General features: G+C 43.7%; 1 protein-coding gene across 1 annotated transcript; it reads right to left on the bottom strand.

Moving 5' to 3' along the window:
* Nucleotides 1–335: 335 nt before the first annotated feature.
* Sras (Ras converting CAAX endopeptidase Sras) lies at nucleotides 336–14,626 on the bottom strand. Its single transcript, XM_065447181.2, has 9 exons — nucleotides 14,417–14,626; nucleotides 13,949–14,054; nucleotides 13,786–13,866; nucleotides 11,916–11,976; nucleotides 11,723–11,781; nucleotides 10,105–10,213; nucleotides 9,436–9,504; nucleotides 7,108–7,170; nucleotides 336–3,258 (listed from the first exon to the last, which is right to left on the bottom strand). The coding sequence occupies exons 1-9, from the start codon at nucleotides 14,527–14,529 to the stop codon at nucleotides 3,053–3,055; spliced, it is 867 nt and encodes a 288-aa protein (XP_065303253.1). The 5' UTR covers nucleotides 14,530–14,626; the 3' UTR covers nucleotides 336–3,052.
* Nucleotides 14,627–14,713: the final 87 nt, after the last annotated feature.

Genomic DNA, 14,713 nt, shown 5'->3' with positions numbered 1-14,713 from the left:
GGCGTCCTCACTCGCGCTATCATCCCACACGGATGTTCAAAAAACCACAGCCGCACTGTCAGTACGCGCACCGCAGGCCGCCATTCTGCCTTCTGCTCGCTGCCGCTGCAGCGCGCAGTGCATTCTGGTCTAGCGGCAGCCGCGTGAAATAGAACACGCTCTATGTCCGCGCCGGCGGCGTTGTGCTCGCCAAGCGCGCCTAAGCACGCCGGCTACGCCGGGACGCCGGACTGTAGAGTGCACGCTTTTCACCGACGTCGCTTAACCGCGCCGCGCGTGGCCGCGCGCGCGCGTTACGCCGGACTATATCTTGCCCTTTAGTCCTGCAGTGGGCATAAAATAGGCTGCTGCTGATGATGATGATCTGCCATATGTTCTTCCTGAAGTGGTCCAATATGGGGTGTTTGCGAGATGTATCCTCCTTGTATTTCGTTGCTTGGTTTTCTTTCCACTATACTTTAGGATTATGAATATAAAATGCCACTCCAGCCGTGTAGCGTGGTGAAAAGTGGTCATGGTGATCGAATAAAGACTCTGAAAGTAAGCTGACTGTAGCTGAACATGTGCACAGGAGCATACCATAAGAACATATTTGCCTATAGAGTTTGTGCACATTGCACAAGGCTTCAAAAATGTTTGAAAGACTAACTTTGGAAAACAAAGTTTATCACTACTTTATCCAGGTACTTTTTAGAAGCTCATGACAAAGGGGTTGGCCACCACATTTCCAGTGCAGTGTGGTGGGCAGCTGCCCCAAGCACTGCTCACAACTTTGTGCCGACTGAATCATGCACATGCTACCATCTACGTGCATCTGTCTGTAAAACGTCAATCTCGATGCTAGCATTGCTGCCATAAGAAAAGTCTCGTAAGTTTTGTTTGATGCAGAGTTTGTTTACATGTACACCCATTTCCTACTCCGCTGTAGGTCCTCAAAAGCAGGGAACTGCATTCCATCTGGTCCAGCTTAGCACTTAGAGAAAGACTGCACGAAGGTCGATGCACCAATGCATTCAATGCACACAAATTTCAAATTGCTTAAAAATATTTTTTTCAACCGCCACAACTGTTATGACTAGCTTAAATGCTTCAACTGAAATTACACTGCCACCGATGTAAGCTACAAATGCCCAGCCGGTAGAAGTATCAGCAAGCTGAGAAATTAATACAGGTGCTACAGTGCACCAAATTACCTGAGCAATGCCTTCTGTGCCTTATTTGCATTTCACTGTTTTCAGTGCTGTTATGTTTACATTCTATTTAAATCTGATGTTGCAATTTAGGAGCACATTAGGGGGTCAAAATATGTGCACAGTGGTATCTGACAGAGCTACTGTGTCTGTCAGGTGAATTTTGCCCCAGGAAAGCAATAACAACCACTGAGCTCCAACATCATTGTTAATCTCACACACTTGTACAGGTACATATACCTATGTTAAGGGCAATGGTTAATTATATATACTGCAAATTACACCTCAGCATTAGTATTTCACATTTTTATAGTAAAGATATGACTTCCTCAACAGTGCAGTTTTGATGGCCATACTGCTAAAAACATCAGCAAGAGATATGCACTCTTCAAGCGCCTCCTGAGCACAACGCAACAGCTTAATAAATATTCAAATTTACACAACGTATAAGTTATCACACAACGTTTCACACTCTGCATACAACATCTATACACACCAGAAGAACAGACTGCATCATGCGATGGTCAAATGTCACATATTTTGCACTGCTATTACAGGTAAATTTCAAATTATTCACACAGCGTTAATGATAAAATGTCCTGGAGAAGGAACGAAAGAAAGGAAAAGAAGGAATCTTGGGCTTTCATAAGTGTTCTTTGTAGGAGGCCATTTTAGGAAATTTTGACAGCAGAATTTATGAGAAATAACAAAATATCTGTCAGCATGTTCAGAGAGCTGCTGTTATTTACAAACGGTGCCTAAGATATTAAAAAATGTCAAAAGTTAGATCCCATTCAACAGGGGAAAAAAATGAAAATGCTAAAATCTACTTGAATATGTCGATGTTTGCACACTTAACACACAACTGAGGACATTCCAACATCATTCCTTTGTGCCAATAAGACACATTTAGTGTACTTATATACTGTGCGCTGGTCAGCATTTGGTTAGCAACAGAAACAAGCCTAAACCCTTGTTACTCGGGTGCCAAAACAATCACAGTTATAAAGAATTAAGATACAACAATGAGTTTTTTTTTTCCTCTCTCATCTTTTTTTTAACCCTCAATGAACCGAATATTCAACAATTGTGTGTGCACCTTACAAGCTCCTTTTGGGTACTCAGTCGACGTATCAACAACAAAACAAAGAGCCATTGAACTTCTGTGGTTGAGCTCAAGAAAGTCAAATCTCTTACCCAACAGTGCCACTGAGGACAAATATTTATGAATGAGCAGTTGCAACAAACAAAGCGATCTATGAGGTCAACAGTAGAAATATGGTTAATGCCCATGAAGTAAACCTTTTTACATGTTTGCCTGTTACAATCACGTATATGTTTTAAACAATGCACCAAACATAGGCGACATCTTACAGTAGTCGCACTTTGAAGAGATATGTAGCAAAGAAAGTGGAAGAAGAAGGAAATGTGGCATACTACAGTAACCCGACTCCATTTAGAACACTGAATCATAGCGCATGTAAACTGTGTCTGGTTCCTGAAGTCATGGAAGCAGTTGATGTGTCACTGTCTTCTGTCAAGTTCTTAGTTTGCAGCATCTGCTTTTTCTCAGACAGAGGTCTGCAACCTCGTGCTACACAATAAACAATGTGGCTAGATAATGCCCGCCATTGCACCAGTTGCCCTTGAAACCTTAACTAAAAAACCACAACCATACAAGTGCTTCATAGCAAAGCTCATAAGGTCAGCGAATTCCCGCCGTTCCTCCTTTTCACCGATGAATGGCTGAAATGACGGTTGACAAATGAGTGCAGAGCAGAGAAACCGTGCACGAGTCACATGACACAGAAATGAACACCTCTTCGTCCGAGCATAACGCTGGGCTTGCTGGCAAGCGCACGTCATAAGGACTGGTAGTACAACTCATTTGAGTAGATCTGCGGCCGGGTCATGGGCTCCAGCAGTGATGCCCAGCACAAGAGGCCAAGCAAGAATGCCAGCAGGAGCAGGGTGAGTCGTGGCTGCTTGTAGCCAAACACCTCGGCCACATCAGGGAAACCCATGTGGTTGCAGAAGGCATGGGCCACAAACGGCGCCACAAAGTGACCTGCAAGCCGGGACTCAATTGTGACACAAGGCAAATCCGCTGTCAAAGATGTTGGAAGACTGTCTTCCTGGGCAGGTTGGGGGGGGATGAGAATAGGGTGTATAAACTGGACAGGGAGGTGCATATTTCGCATACATTGCTTGAAAAAATGATTTTGCGCTTACTGCTGTACTGTTCTTGCTCACATTTCGCAGTAAGATTGCATTTTGGAGCCTACATCATTCATTTTGATACCTGCCACAGTTACTTGCCTGTGTTTTTACGAAAAGAGTGAGAAACTGCTATAGTTTATGAGCATAACAGCTGTTGCAATTTGTGTGACACCCTGCTGGCAGCTGCAGAAATCAACCTATCAAGGATGGTTGTTGCATGTTCCAGAGGAGTGGGCAACACGTGAAACTATCTCTCAGCGACTATATTCAGCAGCTGCAGGCAGGCAGTGACACAAGTTTATGCTAGCGCTATCTTGGCAGCAGCTTGTATCCCCATAAACGAAGGCAACCTGGCATTTTTTCTTAGGAGCCAGGCAATTAACCATGCCAAGTGCTACACTTTCAGACTGCACAGTGTGTCAGTATCGGTGACAACTACAGTCCAAGAAAGATCCATGAGCCACAATTTCGCTATCCATGGTCTGCATGCACAACATTTTGCCGATGCCACAACTGTACATGCTGAACAGTGAAGCATGATATGCACTAGCATACTACATACTACGCACTAAACATTTGGCATGTGTTAAAGGTAAAGCCCCTCAATCTCCAAAAGTAGAGCCAACCACTTCCCTCCTCCTATACTCAGCGCGGCCTCGACAGTGGCACTGCCCATGCTGGCCCTGCCATAGCAGATGACGGCTAACATGCTACCAGAGGAAATCCGCAGAAAAGTTTGTTCGAGCCCTGCAGAGCAGTTTCTTCAATTGAGATCTTGCTTCGTCAGTCAGTAACTGGCCTTAAATATGTCGTGTTAGAATTGCGGAAAAAATAGAGAAAAGGACCATTATTTAAGGCAAAAGGACGCGCCCGTTGAGAGCGCGTGTTGCTGAAACACGACGCATGGATGCGGTGTGCTCAAACACACGCGTAATTACCAGAGTTTCAGGTTTTGACAGCGTGAAAGTATGTGTACGTGGTTTCATAGGTTCACAAACAGTGCATATGACGTATGCAATACTCATTTATTTAATCGGACGCCTATAAATGTTAATGTTAAGCAGTATAAATGTTAATTCTTATCAGTGGTCCTGCGGTCCTTTGCGGCCTTTCTCGGTCATTATAATCCTGCACACAAAATGTGCAGGTAGCCGCTGCTCATGCCTCCAATATTGAGCATGCGTCCAGCAGCGGCCTGGATGGAGGAGAAATGCAAGAGGCCCGTGGAGAGATTCCTTGTTGGTGTTCCGTAATTCTCCTCGCACGGGCGCGGTATATTGCAGCAGTCACGGGGCGCTTTTTTCGTTGTGGGGTGCTTTGGTAATCACGATGATATAATCGTCTTTTTTTTTTTACAAGTACTGCTTTAGGAGGGCAGATGTAACGGCTAACAGAGGCCTCTGGAGAGCATGTGACATTGTGACATTACAAGTGTTCCCGTTGCCGCTTTGGTGCCCTGGAGGCGCCGTCAATAATACGAAATAATGACATCTTGTTACAACTAGTAAATAATATCTAATAAAGAAATAAAATCACGCAGAGGTGCCAACTTCTGGCGCAGCACTGCCGCGCCCACGCGAGAATTGTGAAATGCCAACGAGGGATTTACCGGCCCACGTACAACATCAAAGTGCACGTTAAACATCCCCAGGCGACCTAAATAAAGTTATCTGGAGCCATCCACTCCGACCTCCCTCGTAGCTTTAGTTGCTTCGAGACATTACAAATGTTAATCACCACAAACCAAATCAATACATGCGGGCGTACATTCGAAGCTAAACGACTGCATCCATAAGTCATAGTGAGCCTTGCAAAAGCGTCGAGAATGTACTAACTTCTGGTGGAGCTCGAAACATAGCATGAATAAAGTCGCTTTTACGTCACAGGCCAGCTGCAGATGCGCACACTTTCGCTGCAAGACGAAACTACATGAAACAACGAGATCACATTCGAGAAAAAGTCAAATGTGCTAAAAGCATGCACAGCATGAACACGTACACTTTTTTGGAGTGGCAGGCATGAACTAGGCTTAAAAGAAGAGGTTGTGAGGGACCGGGGCACGTCACAAAGCTGCCCGTTTTTTGCCACCTCCTCGAAGTCAGCCCGCCCGATCCTATGTATCCACAGTTCTTTGTGCGTTGCACTCGCTGGATGGTAAAGAAAGAAGCCTTTTGCCGTAGCTGTGTCGGTTGCGGCAACCAAAGGTGCAGCATGGCATCGCAATTAAGTTCTCGTCCCTAACACACTCGATTTGTTCCACTAACGAACTCAATCAGTCCATTTGCGCATACTTTCGTCGCGCAGGGCCAACAATGGCGGTCGGAGTGTGCTGGAAAGAAAAAATACACAGAAGCATGGCGCCTGCTTCCACGTGACATAGATTAGCCAATGGGGGAGCAAAGGAGGCTGGGGCGACAGGAGGCGTTGAGGAGGAAACATCGGGGAGAGCGGGGTGGCGGAAAGATGTAAGAATGGTGCTACTTTTGAATTGAGGGGCTTTAGTTAAAGGGACCAACAACATATTTTTAAACACCTAGTTTTTATGGTGCAATGCAAAGCTCACCTTCGATAGTGCTTAAATCTGCAGCGGTTACTTCCAAAAGCGCATGTATATCTGGTAAGCAGAATTTTTCAATCTGAGCACACTCTAAAAAAGTAAGAGTCCCTCCTAGAAGTGAGAGCTATGTAGATAGCCCGCCTCGCAAATTGTGAAAGCCGCTCATTGTTCTGCTTTCACGGGAGTGAGTGTAACCGCGGCTAACTACCTACATTTTGACCTTTTCAACCACTTTTGAAAATAAAAGCTGGCACAATAAATTTGCACTTTTGCACAGACATTTCTTATATTTATACCGCATTTTTCCTCAACTACATGCCTATGTCATGGCTGGCTGACCCTCGTCGTCATCGTTCAGTCGATAAATCAGCCAAGCCAACTTATTGAAAACGAAGGCTTATCTGCACATTGTAGATCAGGAAAAACTTCTAGTAATAAAATGTATACTGCATTTCAATACTAATAAAGATACTAGGAACCGCACACACTAGTAGAAGGTCGCGTGGCAGACCTCTTATGCAGCTTCATGCTTTTGCCGCATGGTGAGCTAAAGGTAATTTTTTGCGACTTTTAGTGATGAATTAAAAATATAAATCCATGTTTAATGAGAAAAACATGGCTCATTTTAGCTACTATGACAGGGAATGATTCAATCAGTGGCGTTATCTTGATTCATGTTCTGAGCGGCTGTCTGTCCCTTTAAGCTATGGCTAAAGTGGTCAGCCAATATATTAGGTTCAATGGCGACAGGGCAGGGGTTTCATTGCGACTATATTTAATGTGGAATAACTAAATAAGCGGGTACTTATTAATAAGGCTTTACTGTACCTAAACAAGATTCATAAGCGCAGTCAGAGAAAATTTTGATTGACCCACACTGCACATTTCAACCAAATTTACTCAGATAGAGTACAAGTATCAGTGAAGAAAACAGAAACAAACTATTAAACTGACGCACTGTGAGCGCAGACCTTGTCGTCTTTAGTAAAATATGATGGAATAAAATGCTGTCAGCCTTATAAGTGTAACTGTATTTGTGTGAACGTTACATCATGCATACAATAGATGAGAAACTGAATGCCTTCACACCATCACTTCTCTGAAAATCAACTTGCACAACTGCAAAAGATAAGTACTAACCTGTCCTGAGGAATAGATAGACGGAGTAGGCACCAAAGATGGTTGTGTAAGCAAACTGGAACACTGCAAGAAATAATAACAGCAATGAGAAAACATCCAAATGCAACTGTGCTCCATGACGTTTCTCTCTCTCTCTTTCTTTTAGACAGTTCTAATAGTTAAGCAGGCAGTTATGAAAATAGCCTGCTGAAAGATTTTCATACTTTCTAATTATGTGAACTGCACATGAAATGTAGGGATAAACACGATTCCGAGGCCACAGGGGATTGTGCAATCTTGAGAAACTTAAAGGAACCAGCAAATGACAAAAATATGTTGCTGTGGCTGCGGCCACACTGTGCAAGCGAGAGCAAGCGCGCCACCTAACTGTAACCAGTTTCTCTCCGCTCTCTTCACTGATGGTAAGAAGGGTGAGGGGTCCTGAAGGGAGATGGAGCATAAAAATAAAACTAGTTGTCTAACTGGGACTCATGCCGTTAAGTTGTCTTTTTCTCTCTCCTCCACATACAAACAGTGTTATGAGATTATGGTGGAAGTGAAGTTACTGTGCATAACATTGATAGAATTGAGTAGAATAATAGCAGTTTGATGAGGAATTTCATTTCTTAAATCTACTCTAGAGGTTGCGTAAAACTCATAAAGCGACAACATACAGCGATACTTTTGGTGTGCTAACTTTGGAGCCCCCTTCTGTGTATACTTGTATATCAGTATTACTTGTATATAACTTAGCTGTTGTTAGATGCATCAGTTTTTTTTTATAAGGCATACATCATGTTTTATCGACACCTTGGCTCTTTTCAATGTGTATAATGCGGAAACTGTTGAAAAGTAGCATTGTTTTCACATCGAGTGGAACGGCAGAACAACAACAGTGGTCCAAGTGACAGGCCTCTCTGTATAGTGGTAGACATTAAGTGCTTTTATATGTGCGTGTCCTGCAAAGTACAGAATGTTAATGCAAATGATGAAGTGTCTGTAGTACCACAGCAGGAAATATACAGTCACATATTAAAGCACCATTTTGTTCTCAAAGACTTCGCTTGAATAAAAAGTGGTCAGAGTGTAAAAAGAGAGTGCAACAGGATATACATATTATTGTAAAAATAATTCATCAATTTTGAATGCATATGAGTCACTTATGATAACCACCTTCACAAACATACAAAGTTATTTTCAGCTTCTCTCATGCTGGTGTACAAATGCTTTCATGCTTGTATATAACTGTTCCCAGTATTAGCCACAAGATTGAGCTATAGGTGGCAGCACCGCTGCCGCATTAGAGTGTATAGGTGGTCAGCGGTGCGCATTGAAATGCACATGGTGTGGCTTTGCTATGAGCTACTTGTGCTGACTGATTAGTAAGGAAAGGTGCTGACTGCAATGAACTGATAATATATTGCTCTCCAATGCCACAGTCCTGCACTAAACGCACAAAATGTTCCTAGTATACGTAAAAGAAGCACAATACTGTTTCTGCTTGGAACTTCCTTGGTGCCTTTCGTGGTGTAAGATGCATTCTGCCTACTCTGTTGCGCAGCTCAACTTTCTGCTATTCTTGCACTGGTCATAAAAATGCCCGTATTCCTGTACGACAAAGTTAATGTAGCTAGTTAATGTTCACTCTACTTCGCTGCTTTTATGTACAATGTAGCAACACACCATATTGCCAAATTTTTCACTTCTGTGTAGCCTACTTTAATTGTCTGTTGGCCACTATTCTTCTAACTTCTTGTTCTGCTTGTCTATCTGGGAATCTACATTGTGGGGCGTACTAATTTCGAAAAAAATGCTAAGTTTCACATACCTAGTGTCATATGCCTAGCTGTACATACCTGGTGGCCCAAGTTGGGTACATTGGGTACATGCTCGGTTGCATGAACCCAATGGTCCAAGTTGTCCATCTAGGCACATACCCATGGCGCATATCCAAATACATATCCAGTGGCCCAAGTTGGTGTGAAAGAGGTTAGAATGGGCATCATATCAAAAAGTTCACGACGTTCACAAAGAATGCCAACTGCATTAAAAGCAGCTGGCTGCTAATGGGAGCTGAACCCACATCTACTGCATTATGCATGCGATGCTCTATCAATTGACCTATGGCGATGGCTGGTCTTCCCATCCATTTGCTTAGGCTTCTGTGTATGTCTACAAGATCCGACCGTGGTAGTGTTAGCCAGCATCATGGCTATGGTGGCTGCAGTGTCTGTTGGATTCAAGCGACCTAAACTTGACACAGTCAGTTTGAAGGGCTGGCGATGATGCTTGTAAAAAGAAAAAAGAAAGAAAAGAAAAAAAATCCTAGGTGACAAGGCTGCCACTTACCAGACTGCATGACAGCCAGTTTTACATTGTTTGTCCTTGTGAGCCTCTCAATGAGATGGTGGAAATGAGCTGAAAGCAAAGAATAACCCCTTCAGGCAGTGTATGCACAATTCTGCATGCCAAGATAGTCACTAAAAGCAAAATCACTCACAGATATAATTGTATTTAAAATATTTCACATACGTCTTGAAAAACTTATATTAGGCGTGTGCTGCAAGGTTGATGAATATTTGTGAGGCGTTTTAGTAAAATGAGTTGGAAGGCAGTGTTTGCTTTCGGTACCAGTATGTCGTCATGTAGTGGGTTCACTTCTCTTTGTTTTTCGGAACATTTTACATCCAGCATATATTCCGAGTTTATGAAAAAGTTGATTTTTGTATCTGCCATTTCTAGAGAGAGCCCTCACATAGTCTACATTCTGTAAACTAGATAACACTCACTGAAAAGCTTTTTCTTTATTCGTTCTGCAGGAGTATGCTTCTTTTAATTTTGAATAAGCAGATAATGTGATGAAACTAAATTTTTAATGGACAAAATTAATTGGCGGCTGAAGGGGAAAAGCACACACCTTCATTTTTATCATTATCAAGTATGTGAACCAAAGCTCAATCTAAAAAAATGCCCGGTAGGGCACACATGGTTGCACTGGTAGAGATTGTTCAGACTCACCAACGCCAAAGAACAGCGGACAGATCATAACGGCAGCTCGGTGGCCCAAGCAAGGCACCAGAATGGGAAGCATGCAGGCACGAAATGTAAACTCTTCTGATAATGGTGCCTGAATGAGAATGAAGAAACGGCAAAACGTAAGCAGCAAGGCTTCTGGATTGTCCTTTAACGTGTTTGCACTCCCAGGGGAAGATGCATCAAGCAACACAGATTCAACGCTCTGGCACTGCTAGATAACGTCACAAACCATCTGAGCAAATGAGAGCACACTACATGCTGACATCACGGAGGCTCGAAAAATGTGACACACCAATGTGTCATTGCTACAACTGCCACTGAGAGTGCTTGCATTTGGTGCAAGCACATTCCTCTGGTGAACAGAGGGCATCAGCACATGACATCATCGATGGCATCACACATGCCTCCGACACCCATATCCACATGTTTCTCGCCTTCGTAAGCAAATTTCAGTAGAGGCTCTGGAGGTTTTGTTGTGGCCAAGCCACGAATCTGACACTGAAAATTATATGTAGTGTACCATCAGCATGCAAACAAGTTGTTCTGCTTCTTTGATGACAAGCAGCTACCACCCTAGTATGCCAAGGCTGCTGTCTCGAAGACTATGTCGTCAGGGGCCACCCACATTTGCAATGCTTTGACAGTGTTATATGTCGGCAAGCACAAGCCAATGTTTGCACATCGCTACTTAGCATGAGCATGCAAACACATATCTCACACCCAACTCCCAGATTCGTTTTCCATCTTTTTGATCCCAAGTGCTATGTACCTGCACTGTAAAGGATCCAGAAGCCAACTAGTGCAGTTAGATGCCACCTACCCTTTCTCCTCTGCACCTTGACTCAAAACTTTTTTGTACTTTGGTGTGTACTTTTGTTACAAAACTATGATCATCATTGTCCACTCCGGTGTGCCTTGTGCTTTTGTCGGGAATGCTACAAACATCCACTTGTTATCCGGCAAGGTCTTCCCTAGCATTCTTGACTGAAAACATGATGTTAAAGAAAATGTGCAGAACAATGATAATGATTGTTAAAAAAAATTTAATTATGGTATTTTGCAAGCCAAAACCATGATATGATTACGAGGCACACCTTAGTGGAGGGGGGCTCAGAGTTTATCTTGATCCCCCGAGGTTCTTTAACATGTAGCTAAATCTAAAGGTGCGCAAGTGCTCTTGCATTTCACCCCCATCGAAATGGCCCACCGGAGCTGGAAATCAAACCCATGAGCTCGTGCTTAACAGCAGAATGCTATGGTCACTAGGCCACCGTGGCAGGCCAGTGCAGCAGTAATGACAAGTGCCGTCCTGTCTACTTCCCTATTTGTGTCCCCGTCTTATGTGCGCTTCAATAAAATTTCAAACACAAACGTGAACCAACTAGCCCAACTCGCCATGTTATGGCAGGTAATGATTGCACCGAATGTTGTGTGACAAGAGTAAATATTTAAAGGCACGGATCTTGGGAGTGTTGATTTGTAGTTTCCTTGCTGTGACGTTATCTGGTCACCTGTTCATGCTGCTGACAGTTCCAAGTTTTTCTCTGCTCAGTGTCTGTGGCTTTGTGCCTGCAAAGGTCTTGTACATGCATAAACTCACCACAATATGGTTCCTAAGCCAGATGAGGTTCCTAAGATTCAAGTACCAGTAGCGTGGCTCTGAAAATTGGACGGAATGCATAACACAAAATTAAAACAAGAGGAATGACAGCGTGAAGTGTTTTATCTGCAAGTAGAACTTCAAGGTGGCATTTTTGACAAATGAAAATGCCTACTAGGTGTAGGCTACTTGCCCATGTAAAGACTCCAGACTCCATCAAAGTAGTGCAGTACAAGGGGGCCCGCAAAAAGCACCTGTATAAGCACAACACCACAACTAAAGTAATAATCAATAAGCCACTGGATCTTAAACGAGCACACAAACAATACGAACAGAGAACTCTTACAGTTTTTACGATGTGCTGATCACAGAACAATTTTTGGACAAAAATGCAACCACCATTTTTTGGTACTAAGCTGTATGTCGAAAATCTCAGCTATACAGCAGTGCAGTTTCTGTAGATGTGGTGACACCAATAAAGGAACGAATGCAACTATATCTACACCACTGACATGTCAGCCCTTATAGAAATGTAGTTTCTTCCCTACGATGTGTGCACTGTTAGTACAGTTACTGAGCAGAACTGTAGCAGTGTTAGTGTGGCTTAGAAGAAGGTAGTGCTTAGACCAGTTAATTGCTGTCAATTAAAGTTTGTCAATTGCTGGACATGCGACACTATGAAAATAGAGAAATTAATTGCTGAGAAATACTGATGTGCGCCATTTTCAAAAGAATGAATCTGTGCTGGGACAGTTGATCTTATCACCCGCCCTGTTGAAGTATTATTTCTTCATATTTGAAAAATTTTGTGACTTCCTCACACAACTTGTAAGTCTGCTGCATTCCGCATGTTTCACTTTTGTTCCTTGAATTCTGGTCACCCTGGAACACCAGCTACATTTGGCACTTTCATCACGTGTTGCCATATGGTCGTGCTGAATACTCATGTTGTTATGCGGCACGTTGGCTATAGCACACGCACTGTATTCACGTGCACAAGTTCAGATGCAGGCAAGGCAAGGAATTCAGGAATGGAACCTGCTACGCTTGCCTCTTTTGTCCTAATTTCACCTCATGCAGAGCAGCACTGCACTACAGACCTTTTTTTTTTTAACTGCAGTCAGGCTTAGTACCTGCTGATAGACTTTGCGCACTCTTTTGCTGCTACCTCACACTCACTCGTCTCTTCCTTCATACGACTGGACTGCTTCCTATTACCTACTATTCCTTTGGCCGTTCCTTGTTACAATATGGTTTAGGTGTAAACCTTGAGTGGGACAGTTATGGTGTCAACAACAGTCGACTCCTTCTCCACTCTCGGAAACCATTTCCTCCTCCCTTGCTATAGCAAGCAGGATCGTGCGCTGCACTATGGAAGCTGTATGTATCATTAACTTGTTAAGGTGTAAAAGACACAAAACAATATGAAGAAATGACAGGAAAGGGCACAAAGAAGTAGCACAAAGAAGAAAAGAGTGAAAAAGGAAACTGTCTGCTTAGGGTACTGTACAACAAGCTACAAGTACAAGGTGGTGCAACAACAAGCGCACCTCATCAAATGATAGTGTTCTACATTCCAAAGTTACAGGATGGACATTGAAGTGGATCCAACGTGATAATTTGGACTAGCTGGTGCTCTTCATCATGCATGACAATCTCAGTATGCCAGTGCTCTTTTATTCCACCTTGAGAAATATGTGGCCATCGTATTGTGTAAACAAATATGTGACTTTGTGCCGAACGTTAAACCACCACATATGCTCAGCTATCATAGCTGATGAGTAATACAAGCTCAACACCTGCCAAGCTACCACTAGCCATTGAAGTGCTATACAGATGGTGGATGACCCCTCGTCTGGATTCAGTTTCGGTCGTTTCTACCAGACGAATTAGTCTTCGAGGTAACTCTGACGGTGTATGGCTACTGTACAGTGAAATGAGTGGTGAAACACGCAGTTTAAGCATATGCCAAGCCTCCTTAACTTGTGTTAAACGATTTTCCCGGTAAAAGTGTGGTGTAATAAATCTTGAGCACTGCGCCCTGTCCAAGCATCGAAACTCACCATTGTAAGAGCTAGGGGCAGGACAATGGCTTGTAGCAGCCCAGCAAAGCGAAGACCCATCACGGCAGGCACGCTGGCATTCTATAAAACGCAGAGCAGGAAACAAAAACCAGGTAAGGACGCCTGTGCCAGTATGGTATTTATGGCCCCGCCGTTTACGCACCTTCTTGAAATGACCAAGATCGGCGCCGAAAACCACAAAGAGAGGGGATATGCATATTATGGCGAATACGCTGATGAACCTTTTCTTTATGGTGGCCGGGTGATCCCTGCAAAGGTTGACAGAGAAGGTTCAGGCTCGTGTCTGTGTCACACACTTCACAACACGCGCGAAGGTGTAACGCGACCGCGCCCCACAAATAAATGTTCGCCGCTACGCAACCGCGATCCCAGGTCATTTCGTTGGCGTTTGTTGACCTTTCTACAGAAAAGCCGGGTCGTGTCTTTTAGCGCTCCAGCTGTCCTGAGAGTAACCGTGCAGGCATAGGCAACGGGACTTTGCACCCAAGTTACGATTATCATCGTTTAGAACAGGCTGTCAAGCTTATAGTGTTTAAAATGTGAAGTGACATCAGGGCCCTATTCTCGCGAGCAATCGCTTGGTTCTCCAACGACAAACGGCATCGCCTACCTGTGATCCCTTGTCCTCCAGATATACAGACTGCCGACATACGTGAGCGCCAGCATAAAGGACCATATTATGGCGCTGACGCAGCTGCTTCCCGTATTCTCAACAGAAACCATAATGTCATCATCGAAGCCCAAGCCGACCTACTCGCTTGGCTGACAGTCCATTGGAAAGGAAGCGGCCATACTGGTTTCATGCGCTACCTGCGCGCCATCTCAAGAGTCGTGCTCCGATTATGGCAAAAAAATATTCGTGCGTTCTATTTGCGGGAACGTCACATATTCTTTCAGTGTAGCTTGC

This window comes from Dermacentor albipictus, chromosome 7 (assembly GCF_038994185.2).
Source record: "Dermacentor albipictus isolate Rhodes 1998 colony chromosome 7, USDA_Dalb.pri_finalv2, whole genome shotgun sequence".
Taxonomy (NCBI): Eukaryota; Metazoa; Arthropoda; class Arachnida; order Ixodida; family Ixodidae; genus Dermacentor; species Dermacentor albipictus.
Note: the sequence above shows the minus strand (reverse complement) of the source record. Positions and strands in the feature narration are given on the sequence as shown.